This window comes from Sitophilus oryzae, unplaced genomic scaffold, assembly GCF_002938485.1.
Source record: "Sitophilus oryzae breed Bouriz unplaced genomic scaffold, Soryzae_2.0 scaffold_769_pilon_pilon, whole genome shotgun sequence".
Classification (NCBI taxonomy): domain Eukaryota; kingdom Metazoa; phylum Arthropoda; class Insecta; order Coleoptera; family Curculionidae; genus Sitophilus; species Sitophilus oryzae.
Window position 1 is genome coordinate 54,409 of NW_022147383.1, and position 18,535 is coordinate 72,943.

Sequence of the window (18,535 nt, forward strand, 5' to 3'; positions counted from 1 at the left end):
TATAAAAGCATCGTCAACATATCGAAGTCAGATTTTGGGTTTGACGACTGCAGTACTAATGGCATTGGTCTCGAACCATTTAATATACTAGTATACAGGGTGGTCCGAACTGTATTCCGGAAACTTCGGGAGCATATTCTGCAAATTAAAATAAATAAAAAAGTTCGTATAAATGTATGTCCTAAAATGCTTAGTTTTGGAGATACAGGATGTAGAAGTTTCATTTTGATTTCGATTTTTTCCAAATAATTTCTGAAGTAAAGTCAATATTTGAATGAAAATTGGTGTCTGGTAGTTTTTTAACACGAGAAATTTGATTTTGATGTCAATATAGCTCCTACTAGTAGAGGGCGCCACCTACATATTTTTTTAACCGGTTTGAAGAGTAATAACTTTTTGTCCGCACCTGTATGAAACTACTGAGTATAAAAATATACATTTACGACGTTTTCTACGTAAAAAAGGTCTCTTGGTAAAAATCGCTACGAGTAATGGTTTTTTCGAGATATTTGGAATCAAAATTATTAATACCTGTAATCATTGACATTAATTAAACATGTTGACTAAATAGTTATTAAACTGAAATCATAAATTTGAAATATTTTTGTACCAAAAGTTGAACAGAAACTGTTTTATCATCATTTTTGCAGAAAAATTTATGATTAATTAAAAAAAAATCAAATTTATTATTTCAATGAAATAACTATCTACTCGACGTGTTTATTTTTTGTCAATAATGACATGTATTGACTATTTTCATTTTCAATATCTTAAGAACGGTTGCTCGTAGCGATTTTTACAAAGAGACATTTTTTACGTAAAAAGTCACAGAGAAGTATATTTTTATACAGGTACGGACAAAAAGTTATTACGCTTCAAAACAGTTAAAACACATGTAGGTGGCGCCCTCTACTAGTAGGAGCCATATTGACATCAAAATCAAATTTCTCATGTCAAAAAAACTCCCAGACACCAATTTTCATCCAAATATTGACGTTACTTCAGAAATTGTTTAAAAAAAAACGAAATAAAAATAAAACTTCTACACCCTGTATCTCTGAAACTAAGCATTTTAGGACCTACATTTATACGAAGTTTTTTATTTATTTTTATCTGCAGAATATGCTGCCGAAGTTTCCGGAATCCAATTCGGACCACCCTGTATATTCGCTATCACTGGAGAGAGCGAGGAACCCTCAATGTGTGGTTGAACTCAGTGGCGCTTTAGTTTCTTCAAATATAAAGAAAAATCCTTACATTAATTTCTCTATCAATAAATTAGATATACAGGGTGAGTGTTAAATAAGTGCACATATTTTCAGGGCTAGTATATTTCGACCCCAGGAGACGTCTATGAGGGTTATTTCGTAAAAAAAGATGTTGAAAATCGTGCATTTTCTTTTAAATTTCTCTGTATATTTTTGAAAACTTTTTAGAACTGCCTGTTCACCGCAAATTTTCCCACGGTATAATTTTTTAATCTGTGATATTACCATGGTTATGGCACTAAAAGGGATGCAATATTGCCACTTCTTACATGACTTATATTTTTAATTATTCATACGAGAAAATGCCACTAACGAGTAAAAAATTGCTGAAAGAGGATGAAAAATTTAGAAAAGGTGGGAACAAAATACCCTGTTTGGTAAAGTACAGATATACTAGTTAGCCATTATCATTAATTTATCTATTTCAGTATAAAAATATGCCGTTTTAACCATTTTTAAGTTTAATTAGAAATAACGAGAACTAAATCTTATACTATGTATCTGTAATCAATCAAATGAACACAGACAACAGCTGAATTCACAGGCCAAGGAATACAGGTTTGAAATAATAATGTTGTTACGTCTTACGTTTCGTCGGTACCGTGTGGATAGAAAATTTAATTTATTTAAACACAATTTATTTTACACGTTTTAGTAACAAAAGAATAACGATAAAAGACTTAAAGAACTATTTACAAACTATTTATAAGTATTTATCTAGAAGGAATTTATTTTGAATTTAGCGCGGCAACTGTACGCGTCTATTTGTTTCTATCCTCCTCAAGTAGGCGTCGGCTTATATATGAGAGAAACAGACAGTCCAGATTTGACTCAAATTTTCTTAGCCGCGTTGTTTGTCTCACCAGCTATTCTATTCCTTTCTCGAACGGCGCCGCGCGCCGGGCGTGTTGGTCATCTTAGGCCAAGTTCATCCGGGTCCGCAACAATATGTTTACTAGTTTTAAAGTGTTTTTAAGTTGATACAATTCATTTTTATTTATAATTCAAAGAAAAAAATTGCTTTAAAGAAGATTACAAGTACCGTATGATCGAATAAAAACGGCGTCAGCGATGGCTATGAAATGAAGATCGCTGTCATTTTATATGTAAATTTATATAGGAAATGCCATCGATCGTCATTTCCAAGCCAACTGGACGCCGTTTTTATTCGATCATACGGTAGATATATCAGTCAAGAGTCTAGTCTCAATAAGCCAACAAAAGAAAACTTTTACCCATATCATATACTGACATAAAAAAGGTGCAATAATCTTAAAGTAGGCGATTTTACCAAGATAAATTTTGTTAGTAAATGCGTATCTTTCGGGACTGCATAAGAAAATGTGAAAATATTGATTTTGAATGATCGGTGTTGTGTACAGATAAGGCAGGACTTGCACGTTAATTAATTATTAAGAATATAATAAATAATAAGATAAAAGCATAATATCCTATTTAAATCAGAGGTAAGCTTTATCTATTTACATTTAAAACATTATTTCCATTAAACAAGAAGCCCGCCTTTGCAATATCCTTTGGGTGGCGGTGGGTAATAAAAATAACACTTAGGTGAAATTTTTAAATTTTGAGTTAAAAAATATATCTTAAAAACGTGACAACATCGATAGTAGATTAAAATTATAAGAACAAATTACAGAAAAAATCCAGTGGCTCTCAAATTTTTTTCAAAAAATAAATTAATAAATTTCTTTTTTTTAATTTTCAAACTTAAATATCTCGGTTATTTTGGACTTATTTGAAAAACGGCAAAGAGAAATTATGTTTCTTTTAGCCAGATCTACCAGCCCTGAAAATATTTGCACCTATTTAAGACTCACCCTGTATATTAGATAGACTTGGTTATCAACTCGTGTTCACGTGGATTACTTAAATACCTACAAATTTTGTTAAAAAATAAAAAACTAATACACATGTTTTGAATTAAACAAAATATCATCAACTTAAACAAAACTAGAAAAGGTCATTTTTACTATATTAAAAGCAGATAAAAATTAATATTTAGCCAAGAGTGATAATTCAGTAAAAATTCAAGATTTCTCTAGGGTATGCCCAGCAGTATTTGGGGTGGGATCGTCACCCCCTCTAGTTGCGCCAATGATCGTCTTTATCCCAAATACTTCTCAACATATTAATAATTGCAATTTCTATATCACACAGTATAAAACGTAGGAATTTTTACATGCAATAATTTTAATTATCATCAGCATATTAATTTCTCTTTACGGTATGTAAACCAACTCACATTAAAGACACTAAGGTATATGAAAGACTATAATAATACAATAGACATTTTCTGAAATAAAATAGAATCTTAATGGTTATTTTTCAATTCGGTTTCCATGTTGGGCGTTAATGGAAATTACATACGAATCGACATGCACGTACCTTCCTAAATAATTTAAGAATGCTTCGCTTCGACGGTTTTCCCGATAATTAGCCTTGACGCTTTCACTAATAATTAACGCGTGTCAATTTCCTTAACCTTGCAAGGTCAAATAAATAATTGAACTTTTGGCCGTGCGTGTTATTTATACGAGGACCTGTTCAAATAGATTTATAATCCATTTATATTTTATCGAACTGTTAGTTAAAGGAAATTTTTCATATTATTACTAAGCAAAAAATATTTGAAGTTATAATTTATATTTTATTTTAATATGCAATTATTAATATTATACCGGATGTTTTTTTCATAAGTGTTCCTATAACTTTTCTATTTTTCTAACAAAAAACCTATATTTGTAAGAGTATAAACATAATCATATACTATGAGAAATTTTGACATTTCCACTTAAAAAAATATTTTAAATTTCAATCTAGAGTATTCATGGCTGTGTTCATAACGAAAATTTGACCCAAAAGAGCAAGTATGGGGTACCACACTTTTTGTAAAAAAAATATTTTTTCAAATATGTTAATGAGCCACCCTCGTTGCATTTAAAAAAATTTAGTTATGTTTAAACATACCATTTGGGAATCTTTTAACCGACAAGCAAATATCACGAAAAACATTACACGATCACACCCAAGTAGCATTTGGACGTTATCTAACGTCGGGTATACGTCGCGTTCAATAAACCCGACGTCGGGTACCAACGTCGCCGTCCGTTCGACCGCCTGACGACCCTGATTTGCACCTAAATGGCCAATACAGATTCGGGTCGCCTCGACGTCGGTATCTGACCTAATAGGGAATGTAATTCTACCAATTACCAACGTCATATTACGTTGGAGTTCAGTCACTTAAAATTCGTTGCTAAGCACTTACGTTACGTTTGGTTTCAAATTCGCTACCAAGAATACATAAAAACCTAACCAAACTAGCTAATTACAAATGGATTCATAATCACTCCTCGAATATAACTATAAGTGCCTACCTAATTTCATATTATAATAATTCTGAATCATTAATCCATACATCAGTTTTGAAATCAACGGAAGTCACTTTTTTATATATCTGATTAAAATACTCCAGAAAACAACGAGTGCCTTCAAAATTAGGTAGATTTATGAAATAAAGATATCTATAAAAAAGTAACTCGCAAAATATTTTTTTTTATTTTCTAGCTGGTTTAATTATAAAACTGTACTGTGGTTCTCCCCAAACTCAACCTTATCAATATTATTCTACTAGAAATCGGAATGTGAATATAAATTTTAAAAACAAAAAACGATTTTAAAATGGCTGACAATCGGATACTTCTTAAGAATGGCGAATTTCTGTGTCCGACTTAATATGAACTACCAATACACCAATTCCAACCGGGTCTCCAACATTAGTCGTCTCACACGGCCGAAGTCATTAAACCGGACGACCGGCAATCGTATTATGACGTATATAATTCCAACGTACGCCACGTAAAATTTGCGATCGGCCGGCATACGTAGGAGCATCCGTCGTCGGCCACAGAGCATATAATTTTTCGTATTCCTGGTAAACGATTCCCGACGTTGTCTGTTATTGGTCTATGATAGGTCAATTGTTTGTTGTCAAAAAATGTTTGACGGATGACGGTTCAACGGTTTTGTAGGCGTAACTTCACTTTGCGTATCAGTGATTTGTGGATTTGTGCAATTATATTTTAGTTTTTGTTTTCTCTTTAAAAAAATGGGCAGCCACTTTTTTAAGATAGTATATATACAAAATTTAACAGAATTATAACCTGTACCTCACATATGGGAGGAGGATGGGGTCTGCTGGTTTCCTAAGCTGAAAAAAGAAATTAAGATGCACCAGTGTAATGCAGCATCTCTTCCGGATAAAAAAACATTCGTGGGTGGAGGCAAGACATCACTACTACTATTATTATTTAGCAAAAGCCTCGACCTCTTTCTGTAAAATGTAGATGAATGTCTAAATGCCTTTTTAGTGTTTTCTTAGGCATAATAAAAAAATTAAGTTTTTTTACAAAAACTTTTTATTAGGTTATGTTCATGATGTTCATTAGGCCGCAAATGCTACTTAATAAATAGAGATACGTAAATTAGGTTATAAATATGAACATAAAATACAACAAAATATAATTGGACGTTACTTTAGGGATTATCAGTGAGACGTATCCTATTGAGACAACGCGTAGACGTCGGGCTAGTTCAAGTATATACTTGAACTAGCCAACGTGGGAACGACGGCGACGTTGGAAAATTAATAAAAATGGTACGTTGTTATTTTGTACGTCGACAGTTCGTTGGATTTACCGACTCGGATCCAACGACGTCGCTTTTAATAGGAAAGCGACGTCACCGGTCGTATCACCAGCACCCGACCTAAATTTGCACAAAGTCTGACATCGCTCCAAGTCAGATTTAGTTCGAAGTCAGATAGATGTTACTTGAGCATCTATTTTTCCAAGGCTCCTTGATTAAATATTAGTGGTTTTATCACTGTCATGGCACTCTAGATATAAATTTTAAATACAATACTCAAAAGAATTATCGCATATTTGAATAAAAGTAATTATTACATATTTCTAAATGAAGCATGCATTTTTCTGCTTTTCTCTTGTGAGTTTTTTTGGATAATTAGGGTACGCACTGACATGTAATTTTTAGTCGGCCGACTATTTAGTTGCAAAAGTGAAAACAATACATTCTTATGGAGTCGATCGGCCCAATATTTAATTACATTATGTAGCTTTAGGCTATGCTCTGACAAGCAATTTTTAATCGGCCGACTATTTAGTTGCATATTTGTAACCAATATATCCTTATGGAGCCGCGCTCACATTCAATGAAATAGTCGGCCGATCAACTTCATAGGTATGTATTTTTTTCACTTTTGCAACTAAAAATTACAGGTTAGCGCGTAGACTTATTGTATCAGATTTCCCTTCACAATATCCGTAATAATATGATCGTAAGTCAGGGAATTCAGTGTCTTGTTTTTCAAATTAATATATATTTTTTTTAGAAAATATGCGATAATTGTTTTGAGCAGTTTACTATTTTTAAGCGCAGATGTCAAAAGTTGGCATATAATGTCATTCTATTCAGAATATAATAATGTCTATCAAATAAAGTAAAACTATACCGAGGGTACATTCAAAAATCAAAAGTTGTTGCGTGTTGTTGTTTCCTTTAAAACAGGAAGTGACTGAAACTAATTGAATACGTTAATTAATCCTGATATATTATACATACAAACCGAAAATCTCGTTTTTTTATCTGAATAAATAAGAGGGACCACTTTTGAAAAACATCCGGTACCAATAATGTTGTTACATATTTAAATTTAAAACTAAAATCTAAGTATACAAATCTATAATATAGTATACTAAACTTTGTTCATATTTGCAAGAGTTAAGACAACTTCCCTGGATTTTAAGTTGTGATTTTCGTTACTAATTGATTACCTGATATAAATACAAAATTAATACTTAAAATTATAATCATAAAATATTTTGAGGGCTATAAATAATACAGATGTAAGATATTTATATTAAAATCTGTCCTTTCTGACCGTAGCGTAGGTTAATTTTAACAAAACTTTTTTAACAAGAAAGCGTAAATCATATACTTGCAAGTTATGAATCTTTCATATTTAATTTTATTTATTTAATATTATATGCTGCATTTAATTAAATACGAATTAATTATGTATTTCATCGTTATTATATTACATTAATAAAAATGGTAAATTTGTATATGCACTTAAAAGGTTCAATAAATCATAAAGTAATATTGCAAAAATGAAAGGATAATTATTATATTTTTCATTCATTTTGTAAAAAATAAACACAGATCAAAAAATAATTATGGTATTTTATCAAGTGCCCTAAATTTAAGATTTGTTATTTATATTTTTTATCGCTTAAAATAAGTAGGTGTTTTTTGCAATTTTTTGGTTTTGCTATTTGTGAATGAGGTTAATGTGAATTTTTATTTTATATCTTATTTGGTGACTATAATGACTACATAATTGAGGAAACATACCTACAAATAAAGTATCTAAATTCTTATTTTATCAAGCATGTTCTTTAAGAATAATATTAGATACGCAACATTATAATTTGTCATAACAACCTTTGTTCAAATGCAATATTGTAAACTAATGAATGGTAGAAAACCTATTACGCTAGAATGTTAAAGCTCTGAAAATAAATATAATGATTATTTGACAATAATAAAAGTAATACATCTCTTCATGACTCGAAAACAATAAACCACTTTAGGCATTAATAAGAACAAGTTTTGATTATAAAATAAAACCGCAATAATGTAGGATTTATATTATTTACAGGTTATGCAGTTATTACAAAAAGGGAACAAAGCTAGAACGGTAGAACCAACAGCACTAAACCAAACGTCTTCAAGAAGTCATGCTTTACTTAGCGTAACAGTGAGGTAAAGAAATTATGTAGATATTATTTTTTATTTGACATGTCATAAATAAGAATATCCACTTTTTATGTATTATAATTATTTATGTTTTATTAAGTTCATATATTAACAACATTATACCTACAGATCTAATCCATATTCCTACTAATTGCTATATGCATAATTTTCAGTTGTTAAATATGATTTGCTTACTACAATAGGATATTGTGTTGTAGGTAGGTTGTGTGTCATTGTGCTTAAAATATTGATAAATCTGCATAATAATATTATATAATAACAGAATTAAAATTTTACAAAGTTTAACATTATATTTGAAGATTTTTTTTCTTTGAATTTAACATTTTGTTAGAAAATATATAAATAAAATACCCAATGTGGAATACTGATGCTTCCAAAACAAAAACAAGGACAGGAATGGCAGTTTTTGAGCCGAAGACTAAATACTCCGAACTAACGGGCACTTACCCTAGCATACTTCAGGCAGAAATCTACGCTATCAAAAGATACGTACAGTTTATCTTAGATAGGAACTATAGAAAACAGGAAATCGCCATATTATCCGATAGTCAAGCAGCACTAAAATCGATCAACTCAGCAACCATCATTAGTTGCAGTTGGTTAAAGAATGCCTGAGGAAAGGTAATAAAAAAGCAAACAATCTAGCTAGAAAAAAAGCGAATACTCCACTAACTGGATCAGAACCATTCTGCTTTCCAAGAGGAAATCAACTGAAAGCGGAACTGAGGAACCTAGAAGACTCCATTCGTAACCTGGAATGTAAATCCTCCAACGGTGTAAGGAAAAGTTCCTCAGAACTTACAACCGAGAAAAATCAAAGATTTAAGTAAAAACAGTCTTCGGATTGTTACGGGGTTTCTAACAGGACACTGTTTCTTCAACGAACACCTCAGTAGACTGAAATTGAGAAACAACGGAGAATGCAGATTTTGTGAGGAAAATGGGGAAACACCAGAATACCTTATCACTGACTGCGGTGAGACGACAAACGTTCGTGTCATAAACTTTGTTACAGCTGATGTTTTTTTTTGGAGGTGTAAAATACCTTTGCGTACGGAGTGTGGGACTCAATCTCTTCTTAAGCTGTCTGGAGGACACTACCCACTAAACGTTACCCCCTTGCTCCTGCCACGTCTACCTGGACCCGCTGGACGCATCTCCTCAAGTAAATCATCACAGCTGATGTTGAAGATGGAGAACTGGACTCTATGGAGCTGTCTCAGATACTGGCTTTTATTAAAGCCCTGAGACTATATGATTAGTTATAACTCGTTATAACTCAAGAAAGGAACACACAATAGATCTGCAAGGTCGCTGTGATGAATGAACCCTCCTCCTAAACATTCTACATTCTACTGTTTTTCCCAACTTTTTTTAACAATTTAATAATAACATTTTGTTATAAAATATATAAATAAGATAAAATAACCAACTTTAGCTAATTGAATGAATAGAAATAATTTAGTAATTGTGTGAATATCGATCTTTTACAGAAAAATATGTCAAAAACTATAAGAATAAATTGAATATACATAGTAATAGATACATTGTTGAGTTTGTAAATATTTTATTGATCTATGAAAATTTGATTATACTAATACCTAGTAATTGAGACAACTGAATAATATATTTGCTATAATTATCCTAAATTTTCTTATTAAATTATGTTTTATATTTCAATTAATGGTTAAATTTAAAACTAAATTTTATAAAATAATATTTTAGTTATTTATATACTGGTAAAAAGTAGCTTACCCCTATAACTTTTTTATTTTTTCAGATAAAATAACGAGATTTGGTATGTTAGTATATGACATAAATTGGGATTGATTGACGTATTCAATTGTTGTCGGTCACTTCCGGTTTCACCGGGAATGACTACAACTTTTGATTTTTAAATAGCCCCCTCGGTATTTTTTACTTTATTCGATAGAAAATGACATTCTGAATCGAATGACATATCATATGTTAATTTTTGACATTCAAAAACAAATTCTATTTTAAATTTCAATCTAGGGTGCTATGGCTGTGTTAAAAACACTAGTTTTTAATCAAGGAGCCTTGGAAAAATAGATTTGATCGTCTAATGTTTTTAGTGGCTTGTCCTGGCCGGATAAAAGATGCCCAAATCGTATTTTTAATCATATCTCAATTTTTTCAAATGGAACGAGGCATTTTTTTACGAATAATTTGATACTACACACTTGGTATTTTGAGTCAAATTGTCGTTATGAACCGCATGTTACAATTTCAAATAAACCATATGCCAAAATGTCAAAAGTTGACATATGATATGTCATTCGATTCAGAGTGTCATTTTCTATCGAATAAATTAAAAAAATACCGAGGGTGCCATTTAAAAATCAAAAGTTGTATTTATTTCCGGTGAAACCGGAAGTGACCGAAAACAATTGAATACGTCAATCAATCCCAGTTTATGTCATATACTAACGTACCAAATATCGTTGTTTTATCTGAAAAAATAAAAAAGTTATAGGGGTGAGCCACTTTTGAGACGCACCCGGTATTTGTTTTGCTTATAATAACTAATGAGAGACCATCATATCCTAGTTGGCGTTTATCGTCACAATAATATATTGATGCTAATTAACTGCGTCGTTACGTTGCAATTTATCATTGTTTTAGACATACTGTACCTTTAAACAAGACAGACCATTTAAGAATGCGAATAAAGCAAGGCCGACTTTTCATGATTGATTTGGCAGGATCAGAGAGAGCAAATAAAACGAAAAATAGAGGAAAGAGATTGCAAGAGGGCGCTCATATAAACAGGTAACTAATTTTTTAATAGCAAATAAAATTTAAAATGTTTTTTAACTTTTTATTTGCCATTTTTTTTACTTAGTAAATAAAAATGACTTAAATAAAAAGGCATATCACAGGAAGTTACATGACTGAGACACTAAATCATAAAAATAAAAATATCTAGGAAAATCTTTGTTTGAAGGGTAGGCAATCTTAATAGTTTTTTTGAAAACTTTGAAGAGACATGCGTTTCCTATTGAATATCGGAATCATATATTGAATGTTCCATTTAAAACAAAAGAGTAACTTGCTTTTAAAAGTGACCAACGTTCAATATTAATTTTGTTTCACTCTGTATAACTTTTTGTGCCAAGTTTTAATTGAATTTTAAAGTACAATAGTTGTTTTAACTACATATTAGGCTATACCTTAGATTATGGCTATACCGGGTAAATTCTAATTTACGTAGCTTTTATTGAAATTTAAAAATTTGTTCTTTATTTATAGAAAATGTTGAATATGCCAAAAACCTTGTAGTCACTTATAAAATTCATCTTTATTTTTCTCCCAGAATCCAAATATCATGTCCCCCCGGATTGTCTTTACACGAGGAAAAACCTTTTTATTATTGACATTTTGAGAAAAATGTATTCTCCATAAAAATTTTTGCTTGTTCTAAAATGGATAATCCTGTTTATACTTTTCCAGATTACCATACCGTTTTAGAGAAAATTAAGAAAACATGAAAACATGGTTGATTCTTTTTCTAAAGCTTCATTCAAAACTTCGCAATTAGTGGAGTAAATTAGTTGTTTCAATTACACTTTATACTTTTTAATACGATCATTCACAGTGTCTAAAAAACACAATTAAAATTAATAGAATATCCTAGCAACAGCTTGCGTTAGTCAGTTGTATCCATAGAGAAAGTATCAGTGTAGTGTCAGTCAGTGTAACTATATAATATATGGATATATTTTATGATATCGTATGATATTTTGTTGTTATTTGGATATATTATATCCATATATCCTAATATTTAGCTTGTAAAACAATCAACTTTTGATTTCTAACAACAATTTCTCTTGACGGAAGATAATCAAAAGCCAAAATGAAATTTCTCCGCAAATTTTGAAGTATAATCAGTAGATTAGTGGAAAAGTTAAAAGTTTGATAACTTTTCCTACTAATTGAAAATATCTACCACTAATTTTGACGTTTTGAATATTTACATTGAAATTAAAGGAACAAACTTCTACTCTAATTATTGAAACGACTAATTTATTCCATTAATTGCGAGGTTCTGAATGAAGCTTAAGTCCTTAAAATCAAAAAGTGTTTCTATGGTAACATCAATTTGATTTCATTCTTTGATAGATGATTATTATTAATTTTGATTAACGTCATATTCTTTGCTATTGTTAAAGTATCATATCAAGTATCATCATATTCTTCGATCATATTTTTCGATAACTATCATCACCCCTTCCGTAGCATTGAACTAAATAAATTTTGTACTCCTTTATAATTTTAAAACAACAAAAAATATTACGCTAATTAAAACTCGTTGAATAACAATCTATCAAGGAATAAAAATGAAGTTATATTACCATAGAAACGCGTTTTCATTTTTAGGACTTTTTTAGAAAAATTCAACCATATTTTCATGTTTTTCTTAGTTTTTTTCGAAAACAATATGGAAATTAGGAAAAGTATACACGGGATTTACCATTTTAGAAGAAGCTAATTTTTTTATAAAAAATGCATTTTTCTCAAAATATCAATAATAAAAAAGTTCTTCCTTCTGTAAAGACAATCCAGGGACATACTGTATAGAGAGTTTCATTACAAGAAAAACAACTTTGACGTGTAAAGTTTTTTGAGGAAAAAATGCTCTAAATTAATTTACATATGCGTACAAAATTTTATTTCAACACAAACTGTCGTTTTCCTTAGAACCCCTGCGTCGTATGAGTGGTGCCACCCTGTATAATACAAATATAAAACATTTTTATTTAATTATTTTCCTATGTTTACTGATCGTAGGTTAATACATACATATATAGTAATTTAACAAGAAACGGTAAACCATATAATTGTTAGTTATGAAACATGACATATCTATATATATATATATATATATATATATATATATATATATATATATATATATATATATATCTGTGTTGTCTCTGCTGAAATAACGACTTGCTCTAGAAAGTTGCTTTTTTACTAAAAGATACCTAATTGGCTCTTCTAAAAACTCTCGTCGCCGGATTTTTTGTTTTTCATTTAATTAAACAAAAAATAAACAGTATTTTTTTTTTCCTGATGTCGCATGTCGTGGCGGATGCGCCAGGCTTTAACTAGTTTATTACATTTATTACCGTTTAAAAAAATACATGTGTATAGCGTGAATTTTCAATGGCTTTATTTTTTTCTTAAATTTACTTAATGTTAATTAAACTTTTTTAAATTTTAATTCTGGGATTCAAATTAAATTAATTTAAAATAATATTTGAAAATAGGTAATAGGTAAGATAAAATATTTTTCGCTAGACAAAATAAGTATTTCCTCAAAAAAAATCTAGAAAAGAAAATATTTTGTAAATAAAAATCTTAAAAAATAATTCAAATTTAAATAAATTTTTAGAGAAAATATTCTTCTTGTAATGCCATGCTCTTTACAGCGAGCACTTACAGCATCTGACACACAATCAACTGGTAGTTATGAGAGAGCATATAACAACATGCATTTTAAATCAAATATAATAATTTAAAAACTAACCTTGCACTACTTTTGAAATACAGTTATTATTTAATATAATAATTGGCTTGGAATCTCAACAATACACATTTAAACAGTAGAAAATATTTTTCAAAATTAAATCATTCCACTCCACCAAACAAGATGGACCCTAGTTCAAGGTAACTCTAACTTATTAATGTTTTTTGAACTTAACGGAATTACATGCGCATTATTGACAGGCTAAACTTAATTATTTATTGTGTAAATGGAAAGTTATTATTGATTGCTTCAGTACGAGAGCATTATTGTAGTTTACTTAACGTGTATTGTAGTTTAGAGATTAATATTAAGGCAGTAAAGTTTTTAGGGTAAGTTTCTTTTGTAAAGGTTACATTTAAAATTAAAATTAGAGGGATAGATGTTCATTGCTAGATGTACAGATTTAAAGAAATAGAGTAATTACTTGGAATTTTAGGATACATCGTTAAAATAATTTATCAGTGTGTGAATAATTGTCCATAGCTATTTTAAACTTTGTATTATACAAAGTACTTATTAGTATCTTCAAAAAGGCCTTCTGGGTGTTTTGCCCCTTGCACTGTAAGTTGCACTTTGTGTTTTTGATGCCTTCGATGACCGGGCGGGGATTTTTTCCCTCCTGAAACGTTAATCATTTTTTTGTCCGTCAGGCAAATTTGTTTTATTAGTAAAAGTTTTAAAACCTCTGACAATATGGTCTCAGTCGAATTAATACCAGCGGTGTTATACAAAAAATATATATTTTATTTTGTAGATTGTCTTACAGTGCTAAGTGGCAAAATACCCAGAAGACTTTTTTGGAGAAATGAACCCGCCACAACGGGGTATAGACATTATTTACTCATTAATAGTTTAAACTGTTAAGAAGATATATAAACTACATAATATAATAACAGAATAAATTTCATTCAAATGGAGAAAGATACTTAAAATTATAGATTTGTATCGCGTCATCAAGGTCCACGCATTTAGTCACTACAAAGTGAAAAGATAGTATAAATTTAACTTTTTTTAAAAATGCTGGTCTAAATGTATTAGATAGTCTCAAAGATAAACGTACTGTTCTACTAGAAAGATCAAAAATGTACAGGGTGGCGCACCTCATTTGCCTCGGTTAATTATACGAAAACGAAAAGATGTAGAAACAAACTATTTTATGGGTATATGTAGGAAGGCAATGTGCATAATTTAAAATTATTTTGAAATGTCAGGGTGTGTCAGAACTAAGATCCATACCAAAGTTATATTTTTTCTTATGGAACACCCAGTATTTTATTTCATTTTTGGATTCTTGGACATAAAATAAGGCATTTATTATAAGGGTTTGATATGTCTAAAAGCTTTGGTTTTTGAGATATTTAAAGCTATTTAAATATAGCAGGTTAGTCGTGACTGACTAAGTTAAGAAAAAACTCAAAATTTAAGTGAGGATGCAGTCAATAATCACCACATAGGCTAATAAAACTACTTTTTCAAATTTGTCAAGCTTTCGAAAATTTTATTCCCATCATCAGGACAGTTTGACTGAGTCAATTAGCCAAAAAACATCCTTTGCACAAAAAGGCCTTAAAAACTAGCAGCGTATAACATTCATTTCCTTTATAAAATATTAAAATACATATCCAACGATATTACTTTTCTTTTAAACACAAACTAAAAGAGTTTTTAAAAATGTTAATTATTACATTGTTATTTCGAGCTCGATCAAATAGTGACTTTTTCTCACACTCACGATTTGATCAAAAGCAAAAATGGATTCAAACAGTTCGACGATACAACTATCTTCAACTATCGATAGATATTCTCACATAATCAAAAAATTAAATATATACACATCTATAAGAGGATAAAATATAATTTGCAATATTAATGGTATACTTTTTTTAATCGACTAGTGATCAAATGTTTTATGAACATCTTTTAATATTATAATTATGAACCTTTAAAAAATTTCGTTATAGCCAAAATAGCCCTAATTAATTGTTTACGATATTCTCTGATGGTGGCAGCACCGGCGGAGAATGCATCAAACCTATGGAAACAAAGTAATACTCGTACTCTTCTTGCATAACGAATAACAAATATAATAAACAAATAATATACATAACAAATATAATAAAATACATTACTCAGTTATTATATGAAATTAAGCAGTTGATCAAGCATTTTTTCACCACCAAACAATTATTCTGAACAAAATAATAAGCAATTAAAAACTTGATTATCAGATCCATCAGTATTATGAAAAAACTAATAAATTTATAAATTATTACAATTTATTATTTTATATAAATATATGAATAATACTATGAGATTACGTATCTTTGTGTGTTACAAGTGACGTATTTTTGGTATATTTGAGTAACTTTGTATATATACGACATGAGACGCTATTTTTCTTTTTCACAAAAATCATACTTTTTAAACATTGACAAAACCGTTTAAGGATAACATTGAATTTTACTAATTTCCTCTTTTGTGGCCAAAAAGAGGTCAATTAACAATAGAAACTTGACCTATATTACAATGCATGTTTTAGAAATTACAGATTCATATTTACCGTTTAGAAATTTTTTCTAATCCTGATATAATTGTTTATTATAGTTATGTATTTATTTAAATAATAAATTATTATTAGTACTTTTATTTATTTAATAAAAATTATAAAAAGAACCTCATTGGACCAATTGTTATGCCCATCTGTGAGACAACAACACGGCAATTTCCATGTTCATGAAATAAGCTAAACAAACAATAAGAGTTAGTTGGCAATTAAGAAAAAAAGTTATTTCCTTATTTTTGTAGATCACTTCTAGCATTAGGAAACTGTATCAATGCTTTAGCAGGAGGAGCTCGTTACGTGAACTACAGAGACTCAAAACTCACTCGATTACTCAAAGACGCCTTAAGTGGCAATTGCAAAACGGTCATGATTGCCCACGTCAGTCCATCGAGCAATCAAAAGGATGAGTCGAGGAATACCTTAATATATGCTGACAGGTGAGAAAAACATTATTCTGTCGTTGTGTTGTATTATTATATATTAGCTATTTTTATATTTAGTTTAAAACTACGAATCCATTAGTCATATTAAGGTTTCTCTTTAATTGGTGGAATTTTTTTACAATTAATTTTTGACTATTCTGATTTTACTTGTAAGAAATCGAATATTTATCAGCTGATACCTACCTACTAGAGTCCAATCAAACCAAAAATTAAAAAATGTGATTAATTTTTGGACGATATGTAAATTCGTTTTCCATAATGTGAGACTTAAACCAAAAACATGTATCAGTTTAAACGAAAAAAAATGTGTCTATTATATTTTAACAGCTACGCTTAAACAGGTCTAATTTCTTAATGTCCTAATATATATTTTTCAGAGCAAATAATATATCTACTAAAGTGGAACGAAACGTTCTTGATGTGTCCTATCAAGTTACACAATACCAAACGGTGGTGAATGAACTAAGAGCCGAAATTTCAAGGTAAATATGAAAATTATATGTTTTGTTCAATCTAATCGTTTTCCTTTCACCCAACAGACATTTTTTACAAGCATATAGAGGAAAAAGTTGACTTTTTGTTAAATTGAAAAAAATCTATTTATTTGTATGTTGTAAAAGCCTTAACTCTATATTTTCATTTTATCAGTTTGTTTTAGATGAATATAAAGTTACCTGTATTTTATAAGCATAAAAATCGAAATAAAAATACTAAATTTAATTGAAAGTTTTTTAAAACAATATTTTTCCATTTTATAAAATACGATACTTTTGTAGTTTAATATAAAACTATTCATGATCTGTTTGTTTTACTTAAGGCGATTATGATAACCTGATTCTAAGTATTTCAGGTATAAAATAAAATATTAAACTTTCCATTGTCCTATAAACTTTGTTCGCAAATTCTTTATCATTTTAATACCATTATCATCATCATCATCATCATTACAGCATCATTAGCATCATCACATATTATATAGCATTATGCTAGAATAATTACGGTAGCGCTTATTTTTTATGTTTCCCTTTCATTTCCGTTCATATATTTTGTTGTTTTGCTGTTTATATATTATATCTTTACATCATTTTGTAAATAATGTTTATACCTTTTTTATACAATATTGTCTGCTAGTTTTGTAATATTGCTGGCCCATGCTCGATTACCTTAGTATTCGTGGCCCTATTTGCCTTTTGAGTACTACTGTGTAATTTTGGTGACGATTCTCTCGCTAAAGTATGTCCAACGAGTCAAGAAAAAATTTGACACATGACATCCAAAAAATTACAGAAAATAGAATTTACTTGTGCTTTAAACTGATAGAGATAACTTTCATTGACAGGGATCAGGAATCCCGCCCATTGGACAGACTATAGATGTTCTCTCCATTTCCATTTGAGAGATTTAACCATTAGTTTATCATTTTTCTTAACTGTCTTATCCTATCGAACAACTATCCTATTGTTTAGGATCCATCAAAATATAATAGAAAATTTAGCGTAAATCATATTCTGTAATAAAATTTTAATTTTATGCTAAATCCATATATATCTGTATTTAATAACTAAATAGTAATAAATATTCTGTATAATAGATTACAAAATAAAATGAAAGAAGAGAGACCTCGCTCGGCGGATATCAAACGTATGAATGCCGAAGAACGAAGTCAGGAAGTTAGAAATTTAAGGGAACAAATCGTCGACACATTTAAAACGCAAATGAAACTGAGGCGGAAATTGATGGAAATAGATGCTCACCTATTAGGTATGTTGTTAAATAATTTTTAATAAAACGCATTAAGTTAAAAGTAAGCTCAATAAATGAATAATAA

At 29.7% G+C, this 18,535-nt stretch overlaps 1 protein-coding gene across 2 annotated transcripts in view; it reads left to right on the top strand.

Moving 5' to 3' along the window:
* LOC115888477 (kinesin-like protein KIF19) overlaps positions 1-18,535 on the top strand; it is a 44,180-nt gene that overhangs the window by 17,181 nt on the left and 8,464 nt on the right. For both annotated transcript variants that reach the window (XM_030908224.1, XM_030908222.1), the window contains 5 exons: positions 8,029-8,132; positions 10,794-10,940; positions 16,507-16,701; positions 17,085-17,189; positions 18,299-18,468. In XM_030908224.1, the coding sequence (XP_030764084.1) occupies positions 8,029-8,132; positions 10,794-10,940; positions 16,507-16,701; positions 17,085-17,189; positions 18,299-18,468 (721 nt within the window). The remainder of the gene's footprint in view (positions 1-8,028; positions 8,133-10,793; positions 10,941-16,506; positions 16,702-17,084; positions 17,190-18,298; positions 18,469-18,535) is intronic.